The sequence below is a fragment of the Anser brachyrhynchus genome, assembly GCF_964034855.1.
Source record: "Anser brachyrhynchus genome assembly, chromosome: 8".
Taxonomy (NCBI): Eukaryota; Metazoa; Chordata; class Aves; order Anseriformes; family Anatidae; genus Anser; species Anser brachyrhynchus.
The window spans coordinates 21,565,474-21,582,373 of record NC_137702.1 but is presented as its reverse complement, the minus strand read 5'-3'; the positions used below and the strand labels follow the sequence as shown (position 1 = coordinate 21,582,373).

The window sequence follows — 16,900 nt, the reverse complement described above, 5'->3', positions numbered from 1 at the left end:
GGCGCCGCGCCGCTCCGCTCGCCTCCCTCCCTTCCTCGCCGCCATGTTGTGTGCGGCGGGGCCTGCCCGGCCCGCTCCGCCAGGCCTACCTCGGCCGGGGCCCGGGCGCCCCGCCTCAGGGTCGCCCTCGTCCCGCGTCCTCCTCGCGGCTCCTCGCCTCCTTTTCCCCGGTCTCGCTGCCTCGGCCCACGTACGAGCGTTGCGGCAACGAGAGCAGCGGCAGGGCCGGGTGTCCGGGTTTTGGTGCAAGGAGAGCGCTTCGCAGTGCTTGTTAGCTTGTGTGCTGGCGTGTTCGCCAAATAACTCCAGTTGAAACTAGAACACCATCTCTCAGGCGTTTGTATTCACAGCCAAATCATCTTTATAAAAACAGTAACTTTTTTTTTTTTTTTAAATAAAGTGAAAGCAGCTCTGATTACTCCCGGTTTCCAAATTTGAATTTAAATATTAACAAAATGTTTGCAAAACTTCACAGAGATGACTAAGTGCCACAGACGTGATTTCACTTTTAATAGTTATTATACACCCGGAAGAGTTTGTTAGCATACTACCTGCTGTTGCATATATTTCCCCCAAAAAATGCATTAAAACCACCCACATTTCAAAAATAGGTCTAAGATGTTATCCAACTGTAACAAAATAATTTCCACTGAAGAAGGAAGGTCATTAGAATAGGAAAAAAATAAATTATTCCTACAGTTATTTTGGGAATGTCTCCTTCAGGGCTTGTCTACAACTCCACCAGACTCTGGTTTTCAATCATTAGTATGGTTGTTTGATTACAGATGCCAAATTTCTTGGGGGAGCACGGGGGCGGAGAGTTATCTATCCCAACCCCTACAGGATAACTAAGATTACTGGAGCTTTTTTTTTTTTTTCCCCCTCCCTTAAACTGAAAAGGATTAAATGATTTTTACATAGCCCCTCCTATTGTGAATGGTGAACATTTTGCATATAGATTATTCCAGTATGGGAACAACATTTGAAAACACCCTAAACACAGAGAGCTTTACAGCTACAAAGCTTAAGCAACTCAAAACTTAATCATGTCACAATTACAGGATACCCATTTAACCTTAATTTGGCTCCTTTACATACACAAACTAATTACAGAGCATGTTTCCCAGAGTAAGCATACCTTCTTTGAAATGAGGCAAGCTTGAGATGTCAGTGGTTAAACCTTTGAAAATTATTTTTGTTTTGCCAGGTGAGGGAAAAAAAAAATGTGAACACTGAAAGACATGCACGGCTCCAGTAGGAAAAAGTGGTAAGTGGTGCCTTGTTCCCTCCCGAGTTCTCAAAGAACAAACCTCTGCCTCCCAAATGCAGAAGACAACTGTTAGTTATAATAATAATTTCAGTCAATGAAGGCAGTATTACTACAGCATATGGGAGCTCTAATCACAGACAAGGGCAAATTAAATTATTACATTCCCCATCATCACCTAGTGTTTACTTAAATTCAGTGCTAAATATTGCAGGCTTGGCAGCCTTTTTAAATTATTCAGCACTTTTGTAATGCATTGGCTTTTTAATTACGCTTTTAAACATAGCTTCTCTTTTCTGCTTGGAAGCAGTTAATCTAGTTTCAAGCTCCTTTTCATTTTCAGGCAAACAAGGAATCACATTAGGATTTTCTCAAACATGAAAATCATTTTTCAGTCAGTCAAAATTAAAAGGCAAAGTTTGACTACTCTGTTTTTGCTTCTATACGGCTTCTATTCTCTGTGTCAGTGGAACTTAATCATAAAACCTTGCATTACTAAAGACTCCCTACCTGTGTGCATAACGCTCTGACAGGCAGACCTGACACAAAAACAAAGGAGAAAGAAATTCTTACAGCAAATGCAGTACTCTTAGGAAATTCTCTAAGATTAGAAATAAGGACACTCTTTACCTGCAAACAGCCACAGCTGAGAGAAAAGGAAGAACTGAACACTCTGGTCCCGATCCAGTTTGATGAACTGCTCGTTAAGCTGCGAAGCAATGGAGATAATGCAGCAAGCACTCCCCAAGCACTGGAAGTGGCGGATGGAGACAGATAGTAAGTTAAGGCTAAGGAGCCACAATCTCATCTTACACCAATTTGGCTATTGCAGCTTTAAGAGAGAGGTTTGGAAAGTTTTCCACTCCATATTACTCTTGCACACCCCTTCTAAAATTAGAGAGAGGCAGCTGGCTATTGCAACCGAAAGAGCGAATGGATCCCCCCCAGCCTGCCTCCCCCCCTTTCCTTGACTGACGCGGCTCCCAAGAGCCGTGGAGGAATTTGGGGAAGGGTGCTTCCACCTGTTGAACGTGGAATGAGGTTGTCCAGGCACTCCATTATAAATCCAACTGTCAGGCACTGACAATAAAACAGGACACAGGACAGCTGTGAGGACTACAGGAACTCCCTCCCTTCCCCTTCTACATATTCCTACAATTTTGCAGCTTTGTCTTACAGCAGAAACAATGCATGAAAAATTGTTCTCTGTGTGATTTGGGCTTATAAAACAGCAGGACTCACTATAGATCACTTCAGATTTGGTCTGTTTTCCAGCTGTGCTCCAGGGTCTTAGCACAGAATCTGGCAAGTTGTTCATGTATCACTATGCACCTCCAAACCCACATTTTTTTCTAAATGCATAATGGCGATTGCACCACAGACAGTGCATATAGCTTCATTCTGTACAGCAAGTACTTGTATGTCTACCGTAACGTGGAACTCACCTTGCCTTTTACAACCAATTTGTGTTGAATCGATTATCATTTCAAAATACATTTTTCACAATAATATATCAAAGGCATGACTTTTTTATTTTTAATTTGTGGAAAATGAGAAAATGCTGTTGTTGGTGTAAAAAAAAAAGGGGGGGGAATTATTCCTTATAATGAACCTGCTTAGCATATTCAGAACTCCTCTGCTCAGTGCAACGTGACTCAGAGCAGGGTGTGCGAGACAAGGTAACAACAGATGAGGCGATGTATTGTTCTAGGTCCCTTTTACATCATTTGCCGCTGAAGGCAAAGTAAGTATTGCCATCCCCCAGGTGCACAAAGGCAACAGCAGGAATTGCAGAAGAGGGCCCATGTTCTATGCTCTACTTGGCCTGGCTACCTGCAGGGGATTCTTGCTAGCTCCCAGGCGTCTGTCCATCTGCTCACAACACGAGGAACAGTTTGACTGCCCTGGGAAAAGATCCCTAGTGGGACAAAATCCCAGTTTCTCTTTCCTGAGTGTCTCACTCCAGGAAAAGCAAGATCCTGAGTCAGTTGGTGGAAAAAGCAATGAAGGAAACAGTAGACAGGTAATTTCAGAATTTTGTATTAAAGAGTTAAAAATCTATTTCTAGTAATGTACAGTTCACTGTTCAACACAACCAAATGATCTGTGCTGCCATTTCTTATTACCAGAAGAGCACTACATCTTCCAATCCAATTTGCAGAGTGCTGGAAAATAAGTGTTCTGTACTGTTTTGTCTACAAATTAGAGCTTGACTGGTTCTGCTCCCCTAGAATCATATTCTACCCAAAGTTTATATGATGTTAAGCCCCCAGAACAAGAATCATCCCCTTTTCAGCCTCAAGGCCAGACCTGGTGTCTTTGCTGTCTATAACCACACCTTTGCTATCACAGGCTATTTGATTTGCTGAGTTGTTGACAATTAAGGAGTCAACTTCAGAAATGAGATTTCTCTGGAAGAAGCCAAAGCATTTTATCATTTTGAAAACATCAGCTGGCTCCGTGTCTGCTGCAGGCAATGAAATAATAATACAAGGAGGATAGTAATCAGCTGCCTGTGAGCAACAGACAGGTATTACTCTTCACCTCTGGCTGAGGAGGAGTTACTTAATGAGATCTGACTTAGGTACTTGCTGATACTTAATGAGAGACTTTTAGGGACAGAGCCACAAACAGGACCTACTTCGTCACCAACAGGAACTGTCTTCTAATTCTGACCCTTCCCACTCCTCAAGAAGGGGCTGTGTATAGCATCTTGCTTTTATTTTGTCCAGACCAGATACATGGAAATACATTTCACTTTCCCTACAATTACCAAAAATGTAATTCTTGTTTGTCACAGCACCAAGTAGAGCATTAAGTCTTTAGCTTCCAGACACCTTTCTATTTTGTCTTGAAATAGGGGAACATCATTCTTTAATATCCTTTATCTGGGAGGGAGTTAATAAAAGAGAGTAAACTGGATTACATGTTTTGTTAGTATAAGAGCATGGAATCTCCTGCCTTCATGTCATAGCTTTTTTTTTTTTTTTGTGGATGGCAATTCTGCTAAGTACATCCTTTTTTTCTAAGCTAGTTTTTAGCTAAGACCCATCCCTCCAGCCATTCACAGCACACTAACTTGGCACAGAATGTACAGGAAGATGGGGCTAGGAATGGGACAAGAATGAAGTCATCTCTTTAGTCATCTGCTGACTCTGATAGCAGACTAATGAAACAAGCGAACCGTATATTAACATAAATTCCAGATGAAATGAGAACTGAGAAACACTACAAGAACACCAAGAGAAAATTCAGAGCTATTACAATTTCCTGAATTATGTCCAGTTAGAGAATGGCCCAGATACTGTCTACCCCACTCAAGTGTCTCAGAACTTCTAAATTTCACAAAAGGTCTTATTTTAGGTCTATGTTTCTGGTCAAAGGTAAGGGAATAGCCTTAAACATATAAGCCAGAAAGTCTGAGCACATAAAATTCAGTGGGCAAATCTGAAAAATGTTTTATAAAACAAAAAAGTAAATTTATTTTTAATGATTACTAAAATAGTTTACATAATATACAAGCAGATATGCTATCAGGGTACACTCAGAAATGTCACAGTTTGTTTGTTTTTTAAAAAAATGCATTTGTCCAGTGAAATGTTCAAAATGCGAATGCCATCTTGTCCTTCCTGAGCTATTCTTAAACACCTAGAACAGCAGCACTTCCATGTCTTTTTTACTGATTATATTTATTCTCATTAAAATAAAAAGCACTATCCAATGCTGGACCTAAGTGGTCAAAACAAATTCACCACTGCTTTAAGTGACCACAGTTATGTGTCTCTCAAACTGTGTTCTTTTATGTTTATTTATATGTTTAAGGTGATTTTGGTCAATTCCACACCCCAAACCTTTGCTTGCACAAAGAAGTCAATAGCTCCAGCACCTCCAAGAGGTTTTCCTAGTTAACGAGGATGTTTACAGGACAGCTCAAGGGACTTGTGAATAAAGGATGGGTCCAAGAACCACTAATCTCAGCTGATACAAGAAAATGTCCCATTAATTTGAGAGCAGTCTTCACACATTCATTCAAACTCAATAAAACTGAATGCACTTAGACCAGTGGTTCAAGAGCATATACTAACAGCAATGAAATGGAAGTGCTGCAATTCACTTTTTTTTTTTTTTTTACACAAAATATTTACAATAGAAACACATGTATGTTTTTAGTCTGATGCGAGGGATTCTTGGCAGGAGGCACTCTAAAAATGTGTTTTAAAAACTTGCGTTGCAAATCTGTTCTTCACTAAAAGCTTATGCAGCAAGCAGCAGGTTATATGCAGACACATGAAAAAAGATCCATTTTCTAGTATACCGAGTACCACAAATAAATAAATTCTCTTGATGCAAAAATAGTTATCTTATTAAAGGAAGAAATAATTACGTCTTCCTAAACTTTTGTTTGGAAAGGAGATATAACAGGTCTTTAGTACACACGTGGCTGACTTTTTCATTTTTCCCCAAATTTTAAGACTCGCAGGACTTTGACAAACAGCAGAGAATTCTTGGAAGCAGTGAGGCAAAGAGGTGCGAAGGGATCATTTAACTGACATCTACTACTAACTTCAAGCTAATGTCTGAATCCCAGCTTTTCTCACTCTCCTGACTAGTTGGGGCAGACTCATTTTAGGAGGAAATGCTTGCCGAAAGGTCCTCTACAAGTCACAAATCTCTCAAGCAATTCTCACCATTTCTAGAAGTCTCCAGAGACAGCTGACATCTATGCTGTAGTTAAATGGACCAAGAAAAAACTTGTGTTTAGACTCACGTCACTTTATCATTTCCAATGTATTATAAGAAAAGTAAGCAATTCTGGCAGATGAAGCTGATGTTTTTACATCCCATTACCTTGTTACACGTGATATTAGCTTTTATCCACCAGCAGAAAGGGATCTGATCTTCACAGCAAAGCCAACAGCGCACCAAGACAGCTTCATGAGCAGATGAGTGTTTCTGCAGTTGTGGATGCTTGCTTCTAACTCCAGGACACCAAACCTGAGTAAGTTACTGAAGACAACTTACCAAGAACAATCAAGTTCCTTGTTTACGTTCTGCAGTTTATTTAGAGAAGTCCCAGTTACTTTAGCAGAATCAACCCTGGCACTCGGTGAAACTTCTTTGCACAGAAAGGACTTTGTGCGGCCTGAGCTCAGCAGCCACAGTAGGTTCTTCCCTGTTCAGCCATTACAACATATTTTTTGTCTTCCTCCTTTCCAGAGTCCTCGCTAACAACTTTTATGTGCATCCCTCCACAGGAAGGCCCTTTTCAGGCCTAACAGGTAACACAAGATGAGATATACGGCTCCACAGTCCACTCAGCTTATCTGTATCCATGCTATTGTAAGAACTAGGAACATCTGAACTGGTGAACTTGGTCCCGAGGAAATCCCTCACTTTCTCCTCAACTTCTTTCACAGTAAGGCTCTTTCCCAGTGACTGCTCATCCAGGAGAACAGTCAGCAGAAGAGCCACATCCTTAAATGCTGCATTTTCATGGTCACAGTACTTGTAAAAGATCAAGGTAGAGCCTGCAGGCAGTAACTCAAAACGATGCACCACTGCTACCTTCTTGCCTTCGCTGAACCCAGAGCTGAGCTCATCATCTACCTCCATCTTAACACTGTCACTATCCATTTCGGCTTTGTCTGCCCCGTTAATTTTGATTGTGGTAGCATTCTGGGAGAAGGCAAAAGCATCAGCGATCTCATTACTGAGGCACCTCAGCACTTTCTCGGCTTCTTGGCCAGCTGTGAACAGTAAGATGGCTGGCTCCGTGTGCAGATGGGAAGCATTGAGGTGTTTCTCAAGGAACACGTGGGTTCTTCTCCACAGATTGGGGTCCTGACTTTGGTATGTTTCTTTGAGTTTATCCATCCGGGCCCGAAACACTTGCAGAATTTGAGTATTTCTACTTGACGAAGTTGTGTCTAGAAGGCTTGGCATTCCAATCCACCCGACATAAAACAGTGCGACAACAATTGCCAGAACCAGTAAAGTCCATCCCTTTTGAAATCCACTCTTTGATCCACCACCCTCTATAGAAAGGAGGAGCAAACAGGAAGAAAAAATATGTTTTTAAAAGGAGTAAGAAGCCAACAATTTAAAAAAAAAAAAAGAGCATACAGTAGAGGTCAATGAACTCATCCCACTCTCAAGCTACTGGTACAGCAGTTGAAGAAAATAAAGATGTTCTAGGTTAAAAGAAAACCTTTCAGGTTTCACTTTTCCAGGTTAAAAGAAAACCTTTCACTTCAGCAACTTAGTGAAGACCCATCATTAAAAAAAAAAAGACATTCTGAAGCATTTCCAGATTGACTAAGAAATTGGACATACTTCTGAAAAAAAGGAACTCTTCTGGAAAATCCACCCTTTATTTAACCAAATCCAAACTAACAATTTAAAATGGTTCTCAGAAAGATCAAGTTTGTTCCTACATTTAGTTTCTGTAGAAAGAGCGTGATAGAAAATCTGGCAGCACCAGGATGGTTTGTGTGTTGCTGTTTCTCCTCCCTGTCCTGTTAAGGATAAGGAGTAAAAATAGTCTCTGCAGCAGTATTTACATCTCAAACACTGGTGCTCGACACTATCAGAAAACATTTGTGTTCTTTGCATCAGCCAGCTTCACAAAGAGTATACACGGCAAACAGTGCACAGGAAGCATACAGAATATCAGATATTTGGATTTGGTTTTGTATTTGAACAGTTAAACTAACACTTGTTTGACCTACTGCAAGCATAAGGCTTGATCCTGTCCCCAATAAAATCAGTAACAAAACACACCAACTTCCCTGGCAACAGCAAAGAACTATGCCTCACACCACCTTTTTATGTCCTAACCTTTATCAGGACAGCAACACAACTATTAAATAAGAACATCACTAGGCCTCCCTCAGTTTTAATCTTGCAGCAAATCTCATAGACATTACAGACGAAAGACCTTAAATTTGGGTGGAGGCATTACCTATTGTACAAGACTCCTTCCTTAGCACTGAAAACACACGCGCTAGCGAGCAAAGCATCTGTTCTGGCAAGGACCGTCAGTTTAACACCAGCAACCAGGAAATCTACTACTTGGACAAGCATGGGAATAGCTTATGTAACACAAGCATGAAATAAAAATGAAAGCAGAAGTCTTACTTTTGGCCAAACGCTGTGACTGCTGCTGTGCCTGCTTCACTATACTGGGTTGATCTCGAAATTTACTTCTGCCTGTTAAAGGATTAAGAAAGCAACATGAGAAAAATACATAAGACAACAATTATAAACAATCTGCCAGTGGGGAATTTGGCAGGGAGTTGAAGTCACAGAACTGCATCACCTTCGATGGAAAGCTGTTCTTTGTTATGCTTTTACATACAAAATTCTCCGAAGCTTACAAGAAGGTTACCAACAGGAGCAAAGGCAAAGCTGTGACCTCATCCTGAGTACAACTGTATCAGGTACGGGGCTTTCTATTTCCTTCTGCCTCATCACCATCCTGTACGTAGGCAAGGCAAGTCTTGAACAAGGAAGATGAAACATTCACTGCTATTACGAGCCTGGGAAGCCCCCCTTCGACTCTTGGATTCCCAACTACACTCCTTGCCAAATGTCAGGTCTTAGGCCATCTTGACAATCTTGCATAAAAAGCGTAACCAACCTATCACAAATCATCCCCAGTGATTTTTTTAAAAAACTTTTGAAAAGTTTTACAAATAGAAATTCAGACATTTCAAGTACAAGATGACAAAATGGGAGATTTAACAACCTGTTATGTTCTGCACAAGGATACCATGCCCCATTTAAGTTCCCCCATTTTGCTCAAGAATTTGAGGGACAGAAAATTTAAACAATTAATATATGTTTTAGGAAAACAAGATAATGCAAGATTTAAGTAGGAAAAGAACAGCAGTATTTTAAAAGCACAGTCTCACATCCCCTCCCAGCTAGCTTGGTTGAGAGACCTGCTTCACTGTCGGTCAGTTGACTGGGATGAATTGTGCTTTTAAAGAAAAATGCAAGCTTTCAACTTAAAATATACTTTTGGTCTGTTTATTTAAATGGATTCAGACAGCAAAGTAGTACAGACACAATCCATCAAAGAGCGTTACGGACTACTTTCCCAGGAGACCTGTATGAATATATACAGAGCAATTACTGGTCAGCATGTTTTCTGCATTTAGTCAGTTAATTAAAAAGACATGAGAATTTCTGGCTCCTTGAGAACTACAGCCACTGGTTCAAAAGTAATATATAGCCAAATCAGGATACTGTCAATGACACTACTAAGAATAAAGTGAACAAACACGCCCCGTAGTAGTTATTTCAAGAAAAGTAAAATAAACACAACAACCTTACTTCTGTATGAATGTAATCACAGTAGGTGCTAAAAGCAGTTCTGGTTTAAGCCAAAGCTTAACCGGCTTAATGAGCTGCTCTGTTCTGCAATTCCCCTCCACCCGCAGTAGGGCACAGACATGAAGCTTGTAGCTGGCTAAGCTGTCACAAGGCTTCTAGTAGTTAACAGATCAGAATCATCCCAATTCTGTATTTTACAGTGTACCCTGTTTGCAGAGACTAGTTTTCATATTTAGGAGACAGCTGTGATTCATATCCTTAAGGAAAACATATTTCAATGAACAATCTAATAACAGATTCTATCCTACCTATGAATCTTGCCTTATTTACAAGGCAATTTGCAATGAAAGCCAAGCAAATTATTTGTTTTGCCTAACTCAGAAGGTCTAACTTCTTTAGGCACATTGGACTTTTCAGAGAGTCAATTGATTTTCAAGAGTTCTTCACCCAGCAAGCATTGATTTGGTCAACAAGCACCCAGGATCTCTCATGCAGCATGTATTGCCTCTAGCACAGGAATAAAAAGTATCAGACTAGCAAGAACAGCCTGCATCAAGTCATATTTTCAAAGGTGTTTCACAAATGTGCAGCTACCACAAGATGAGCTTCTCTTATGGAAGGCAGTGTGGTTAAAAAAAAAAACAAAACACAATTGTCAGCTACCACTAAGTTCTCCAAAATGAATTCTGATTTACAGGACTTCGTTTTTTATCTTTACTGTTCGGGATAGAAACAAATGCTGAGATGGCAAGAACTGACGACTACTTCGAATTCAGAACATTTTTTTCCTTATTTCAAGTACTCTTCCAAGAGGAAAAGGGAAACAAACAAACAAGCTAACAAACACAAAAGAGCCCCCCACCAGCATAAAAATCTGAAATGAAGGGAATTGGTCACTGGATGAACAAATTGGCATTTGCCAGTATAGAAAAAAGGCTGCTCTTGTCTAGGAGTATCAGACAGATGATTTAAATCACAGCAGGCCGCCATTACCCAGGGAAAGTCTAGAGAGGAAGGTGACATGGGTACACTGCTACCAAAAGGTGAAGGTTGTGTTCCCTCCCTCACGCCCACAATACCACTGCTATGTGCTCTCCACTTATGACTGCCCCATGAACCAACTCAACTTCCTAACCCAGCCAAAAAAACAAAAGGGTCATTTTCTGTTGGGTCAGCAAGTTGAATAACCTCACAGAAGGGCCTGGCTGTGGAACAAATCAGCTGCTCCAGCTGCCATTTGTGTCTCCCTCCTGGACAGAGAGTTACAGGGCACAGGAAAAATGTAAGCAGAGGAAAGAATTCTGTACTTGTCACTTACCAACAGGGAAGCACTAGGTATCTATTTTTCTACTTACTCTGTAGCTTAGTTGACTGGTGCTCTTGATTTTTCTCAAAGAAGTCAGCCTTGCTTTCTGAAACCAAAGCAAAAATTAAACAACTTGGTCATCACATCAGAGTTCAGAATAAAGCAGACAACCCAAACGCTTCTAGCTCTTGCTATGCAATATTCAAGTTATCAGGGAAGGAGCATGTACGGTACTGACACACCAAACCTGCTCCATATGACAGCCTCTTGGACTCCTTTGTAGAGGGAGAAAGCTTCCATATCTAATAGAAGGGGCTTAATGTGGCCCTTCGCCCTGCTCTTCCCAACGTGCCACAAGAGTATCCTTCCCACTTTTTCTTTAAAATGCAATGATGATGAAAACACATGATTCTGTGATCGCTACTGGAAAGTACCAGGTCTGACACTTTTGAAACTGAAACTCTGGTTCAGCAGAAGGGAAAAACAAGAACAGTGTAAAGTTGCCACTTTAACAACAATGCTATCAGACCTGGAGGAGCTCAGCAAACGGGGGCATTTTTCTAGCTGCCTGAGCAAAATGCCTACATGTGCTCCTGGGAAACAGCAGGCTGACAGAGATCTGTTCTTGAGCACATCTCAGCTACTTAGTTTGAGTCTGTATTTTGTCAGTCTGCACTCCTAATTACTTTCAGTGCTCTTGCATAAGCAATGAATTTAACTGTGTGATTAGGACTGTTACTGACTGACTGAATGCAAACAACTCCCTCACCCTCCTCACAGTTAGCAGCTCTCCTAAAAACCTCCCTTACGTGGCTTATCTATTTAGATGTATTCAAATCACTTTCAGCAACATAACTACCCTCTGCTGGTATAAAGTAGCTTGTATTTTCTTCCTCATTGTATTTTCCTATTGCTTCTGTAATATACATCAACAATCCCTGAGCAATGAACCCTGAAAACTCTTGGTACAGTTAGCTTCCCCCTGCTAAAGTTGAAACTAACTCATCTTTTTAGAAAAGGGATGTTTTTGTTTTGCTTTGCAGGAGGCAGTTAAAGCTCTGCTCTTGTAAACATAACAGTTTTGGAAGCAGGTATCACATCACTCATCTTGATTTGCTTTTCAGGAGACAGAAGGTTATGTATTTATCAAAGTTTAAAACAACACTTTCTTGCATATTGGGGTTTTACACCCCAGCAGATGGCTGTCACACTACAATCAGTTTTGGCTCACAGGCAGGAGCAGACCCTGAAAAGAAAAATATTTTCGACTCCTTCATCTGTTCATGTTTCAACTCAACAACTCTCCCTTTTGTAAGAAAACGGAAGGGATGTCACTTTAGTACAATTAAGCAATCATTTATTACATCATGGGAAAGACACTGACAAAACTAGTGTTGTTACCTTTTAACGGTGCATGAACACTTGGTTGATGCCCTGCTGGTTTCTTGGGTTCAATGCCATCGTAATCCTTTGCTTTTTCTTTTCCTGGGTTCTCTGGAAGTAAGAAATTTGAAGAACTGCCTACCAGGGAGAAAAAATCAAAAGGATTGGTATGATTGCAGCATCATTTGTGCTCGTAACATCACGAAACTGATGAACCAAGACACAGTTTCAGAACATACACTATCTTAATCTGTGATATTTCTAGTTATGATCTCATAAGAGTTACTTCCTTGAAAAGTAACTAGGAATTGAAAAGTTTATGGCAAGTTTGAGTTCTACAAACATAGCATTCTGCACCACCACACATTTTTTCTATTCCTTTTTTTTTTTTTAAGGAGTCTTTGGCTTAAAAACACTTTAAAAAAAACAGACATCAAGACACCAAATGCTAAGAGCTAGGAAATGCCCTACTAAAGGAATTCAGTGTAAACTAGTAAATACACAAGCCTGGAAGTAGATTTTTTGCACTGGGCACACAGTTTCCAAACAAACAATAGTTGTCCTATGTTTCCCATAGTGTTATGAAAAGGTAAAAAGAGAGAGAAGCAACTTTAGAACATAATTCCCCTTTTTAAATAGTCCATTCTGTCCTTTAGGTGGGTCGCTTTTTCTCCCATCAACCATAAAGGAAATCTGAGGCACCTATGCTCCTAATTTAATCCCCATATAGCTGGGAAGAATCTAACCCCCCTTTATATTGTTAGCCAAAACCGCACAGCCATTTAGATGCTGAAATCAAACTTAGTCAACATTACTAGCTAGGAAGAATAAAGTCCAGTAAGGTGATAGAAGTAACAGAGCAAAGGTCAGGGCTGGGAAGCCAGTCAGAAGCAGAACGCCAGCAAAAGAGGTTTGAAAAGACAAAGCACAATCAGATTTAAGGAAAAAAATCCCTTCAGGTATGGGATGAAATCTGTAGTCCACCTGTGGAATAGAGATCATGATACAGTGATCAAGCTGAGGGAATAAGCAAGAAGAAACAGCAAACAGAAGAATACAAGTGGTAAAACTTCCTCTGCAACATCTACACTGGGCCTTGTTAAAAATAAACAAACAAACCAAAACAGTACTGGGTTCTCCCATGGTTTCATGTGTTGTGTTTTTTTGGTTTTTGTTTTTTTTTTTAAATGTGCTTCTATAGCTCTTACCATATGTGTGAGGACAACACACATCTTGCCACCTACCATTTATTAATTTTACCTCAAAAATAGTGAGCAAAACCTTTTTTCTCATACATTTTGGTGACTCTAGCGTGCCAGTGTATAAAAAGAGTACAAAGGAGGCAAAAAAGAAGAAAAAAGGTGAAAGAAAAACATAAATTTTAAATGAAGATATCAAGTCACAGGTAAAACAGTAAAGTACTTGCAAATAGTGAGTGGGACACTGTATTTTCAAATTTGTCCTAAGAAACAGTTAAATGATTTATTTTCCACCAGGCTAGAATGAAGATTCTCTCCCATTCGCTTGATCTCCAAGAATGCCAAACAACGTAGCTGTAGTATTTCACTACACACTAAGATTTTGCAAGAAACTCTCACCATGAGCACTGCCTAGTAATCACAAGACCAGAATGATCTATGAATTTAAAGAGGGCTGCGCATGCAATCCATTCCTCTCCTCTTTTTTGCACCATTCCATACTCTCAAAGCACTCTTAAAAGTTGTTGCAAACGTGAAAGAGATAAACATACTTCACTGCTCACATGGTAACAGCTTGCAGACCAGCATCTTCTGCGTCCAACAGAGAGGAAGAGTATTGGTGCAAGCAGACAGCATACACAGTAACTCCTGCAGAGGAAAGTAAGTCTCCCCTGCATGGTTTAACTTTCGTGAGTATATACATATAAACTTCCAGTCCAGAACACACCTGTTGTACCCTCACAAAGCTTCGAGCCTCCTGCCCTAAGGACAATTTGTGCCTCCTGAGCAGCTAGTGAGGATTTACCTGCGCCTTAAGCCTGCTAGATAGCCAGCCACCTTCTGCAGTCACCTGCCAAGAGATCTTCTTGCAATCCCCATTCCATAAACCAGCTTAATCAAAGGGATTAGAAATCTGTAAGTTCATAAACTACAGGCTTATAAACCAAAATACAAAGCCACTACTTTACTATTGCAACTTGGTCTTTTAAGTCTGGTACACATTTGCCCCCGTGGGTTCAATCTTCTTCAACACAAGAGATGAGCCTTCAACATTCCACAGCAACTACAGGCAGCAAAAATTCAGGTCCCAAAAACATCTATCACGTGCCCTTTGCTTGTACAGTCATAAATTCTACTTGCATATTTTAAGACAAATTCAGCATAGGTCGCTAGCGTGCACCGTTAGCTAGCTGAACAAGAAGATGCCTGATCTGAGGCAGGGTTTTTACACTCTTAACGTTCTTTAACTTTAGAAGCAGGTTTCCTAATTTATATTTAAAACCTCTAAGCAGAAGTCAGAAGCCAGTTCCCTAGCTCATGGTTTCATTTCCATGCTGCTCCCCAGGAAGCATGACAATTACAAAGAAACAAAGCCCTTATAAAAGCCCTTGTAAAGATCCACCCTGCTTGTCCTGCTGCCTCACAGGCCCTGCATTCCCCCTGGTCTTCCCTGAGCTCTGCAGAAAAATACGTTACAGTAGTTACAGAGAGCAGGACTGTGAGGGGGGTAATTACTCCTTCACTTCTATATCAAGCATTATAGTCTCACACTTTTACAACACTTGTGTATATAACTCTCTTTATCAGTGTAGTGAGAGGACAAGGGTTAACAGCTTTAAACTGAAAGAAGGTAGGTTTAAATTAGATATAAGGAAGAAATTATTTACTGTGAGGGTGATGAGGCACTGGCACAGGCTGCCCAGAGGAGCTGTGGCTGCCCCATCCCTGGCAGTGCCCAGGGCCAGGCTGGATGGGGCTGGGGGCAGCCTGGGCTGGTGGGAGGTGTCCCTGCCCATGGCAGGGGGCTGGAAATGGGTGGGCTTCAAGGTCCCTTCCAACCCCAACCATGCTGTGATTCTATAAGCAAATGCCACTGATGCTGAAAGCCTGGGGAGGCAGGGGGATGACATCTCTCCCCCATCCTCATCCTTAGAGACGCCCTTAGCAAAAAAAAATAATAAATCTACTCAGCCATACTTCCTAAAGGAATGGCTTCCCACAGCTTTTTCAGAGATGAATCTTTTTCACCTGCTAACCAGCTGCACTTTTTTACGTTGCGCTTTACCTGCTAACTAGTTGCACCCTCACTCTTAAAGCAGCTTAATGTCGATATTCCTGCTTCCCCAACGGCACATCCACAGCCTCTGCCTTCCTCCTTCAGGACGAGACTTCTCCGTGCCCCCCAGCTGAAGCTCACCCAGCTCACCCTCCTGAGCGCCGCCGAACCCTTCGCCAAAGCACCCAGCCCAGCTCAGGAGACAAAAAGGGAAGGAAGCAGAGCCGTCTGCTTGCAGCCCTCTGACGGGGCGACCGCCCGACGGCACGGGACGGTTTTAGGCGACGCCGGCACCCCGGCAGCGCCTCTGTGAGCCCCGGGGAAGCAGCAAGAAGCCCGGCCCGCAGCGCCGCGGGGCGGGCACAGCCCCGCACTCACCTGCCGCCCTGCAGGCTCGGATCGGCGGCCGGGTCAGGCGGTCCGGGCTCACAACGCCGAGCTCGCCCCCTGCAACGACACACGCGTGAGGGGAGCCTCTGCGGGGCCCCCCGAGGGGGGGGGGGGGGCAGCTCCTTGCTTCCCCTGCCGAAATCCTCACACACCCCCCACACACGCCCCGCCGCGCCGCTCACCCTCCGGCGCCCCACCGGAGCCGGGCTCGGGCTCGGCCTCCCTCTCCCTCTCCGCCGCCTCCGCCAAGCGGGGGCTCTTCCGCCGCCGCTTCAGCTCGGGGGCGTCCGGCGGAGCCCGCTCGTCGCCGTCCCCCACCATGCCGCTGGCGCTGCAGGCGACGACCGCCGCCCCCTTAGCCCTGCCCTGCCCGGCCGCCGCCCCTCTCGGAGCCGCCCGGGACCGAAGCTGCCGCCTCGGCGCGGCGGGGGCGGCCCCGCCAACCTCACTTCCCGCCGCGGGCCGGGCCGGCCCCGCCGCTTCCTGCGGGCCGAGGGGCGGCTCGTGGGCAGCGCCGCCGCCGCCATGTTGCGCGCGGCCCCGCTGAGGGGGCGCCGCCGCCGCCGCCATGTTGCGCGCGGACCCCCTGAGGCAGTCGCCGCGCAGAGCCTGGCTCGGGCACCGAAGTTTGGGGCTGGTTTTTTGTTTGTTTTGTACATGTTGTGCATTATGGAGCATGGAGGCTGTGTGAGGGAAGTGCCAGTCACACTCCTGCAACAGCCTCGTTTATGCACACATTTCACAATAAAGTATTTTAATGCTATAGCAGCACACTGTCAATGTTCCAGTTTCTCCTAGAAGCAAGTAAATATTTGTGAAATAAATTATGCATGCTCTCACCTGTACCAGCAGTTGTCATATAAGATGTAAATGCTGAATGTAGGCATTGAACAATGTTTTCTAAAGCAAAAACAAATGAGGAGGTAATAAATACTGTGTTGGAAGGTTTCAAAGTACAGCTG

General features: G+C 42.8%; 2 protein-coding genes and 1 long non-coding RNA gene across 3 annotated transcripts in view; 1 reads left to right on the top strand and 2 right to left on the bottom strand.

Annotated features, from left to right (window-relative positions):
• The window catches only part of CEP350 (centrosomal protein 350), a 74,657-nt gene extending 72,637 nt beyond the window's left edge, over positions 1-2,020 (bottom strand). Inside the window, exon 1 of the mRNA XM_080601578.1 lies at positions 1,898-2,020. The gene's annotated coding sequence lies outside the window, so the exon portion shown is untranslated. The remainder of the gene's footprint in view (positions 1-1,897) is intronic.
• LOC308198717 lies at positions 91-5,405 on the top strand. The gene is made up of 2 exons (XR_013954146.1): positions 91-1,267; positions 1,908-5,405. It is a non-coding gene; the product is annotated as an uncharacterized lncRNA (long non-coding RNA).
• On the bottom strand, positions 4,725-16,792 carry LOC308198708 (torsin-1A-interacting protein 1-like). The gene is made up of 6 exons (XM_080601601.1): positions 16,121-16,792; positions 15,927-15,995; positions 12,312-12,431; positions 10,960-11,016; positions 8,405-8,476; positions 4,725-7,302 (listed from the first exon to the last, which is right to left on the bottom strand). Exons 1-6 carry the CDS (start codon positions 16,614-16,616, stop codon positions 6,503-6,505), a joined length of 1,614 nt encoding a protein of 537 aa, XP_080457727.1. The 5' UTR covers positions 16,617-16,792; the 3' UTR covers positions 4,725-6,502.
• Between the last annotated feature and the right edge of the window lie 108 nt (positions 16,793-16,900).

Excerpts from the sequence above, each read along its gene's own strand:
- LOC308198708 (XM_080601601.1), bottom strand. The coding sequence starts at position 16,616 with ATGCTCCATAATGCACAACATGTACAAAACAAACAAAAAACCAGCCCC. Across the intron at positions 15,996-16,120 it reads CTCCGGTGGGGCGCCGGAGG|GGGGCGAGCTCGGCGTTGTG; the intron begins GTGAGCGGCGCG and ends GTGTCGTTGCAG. Across the intron at positions 11,017-12,311 it reads TGTTCATGCACCGTTAAAAG|AAAGCAAGGCTGACTTCTTT; the intron begins GTAACAACACTA and ends CTTTGGTTTCAG.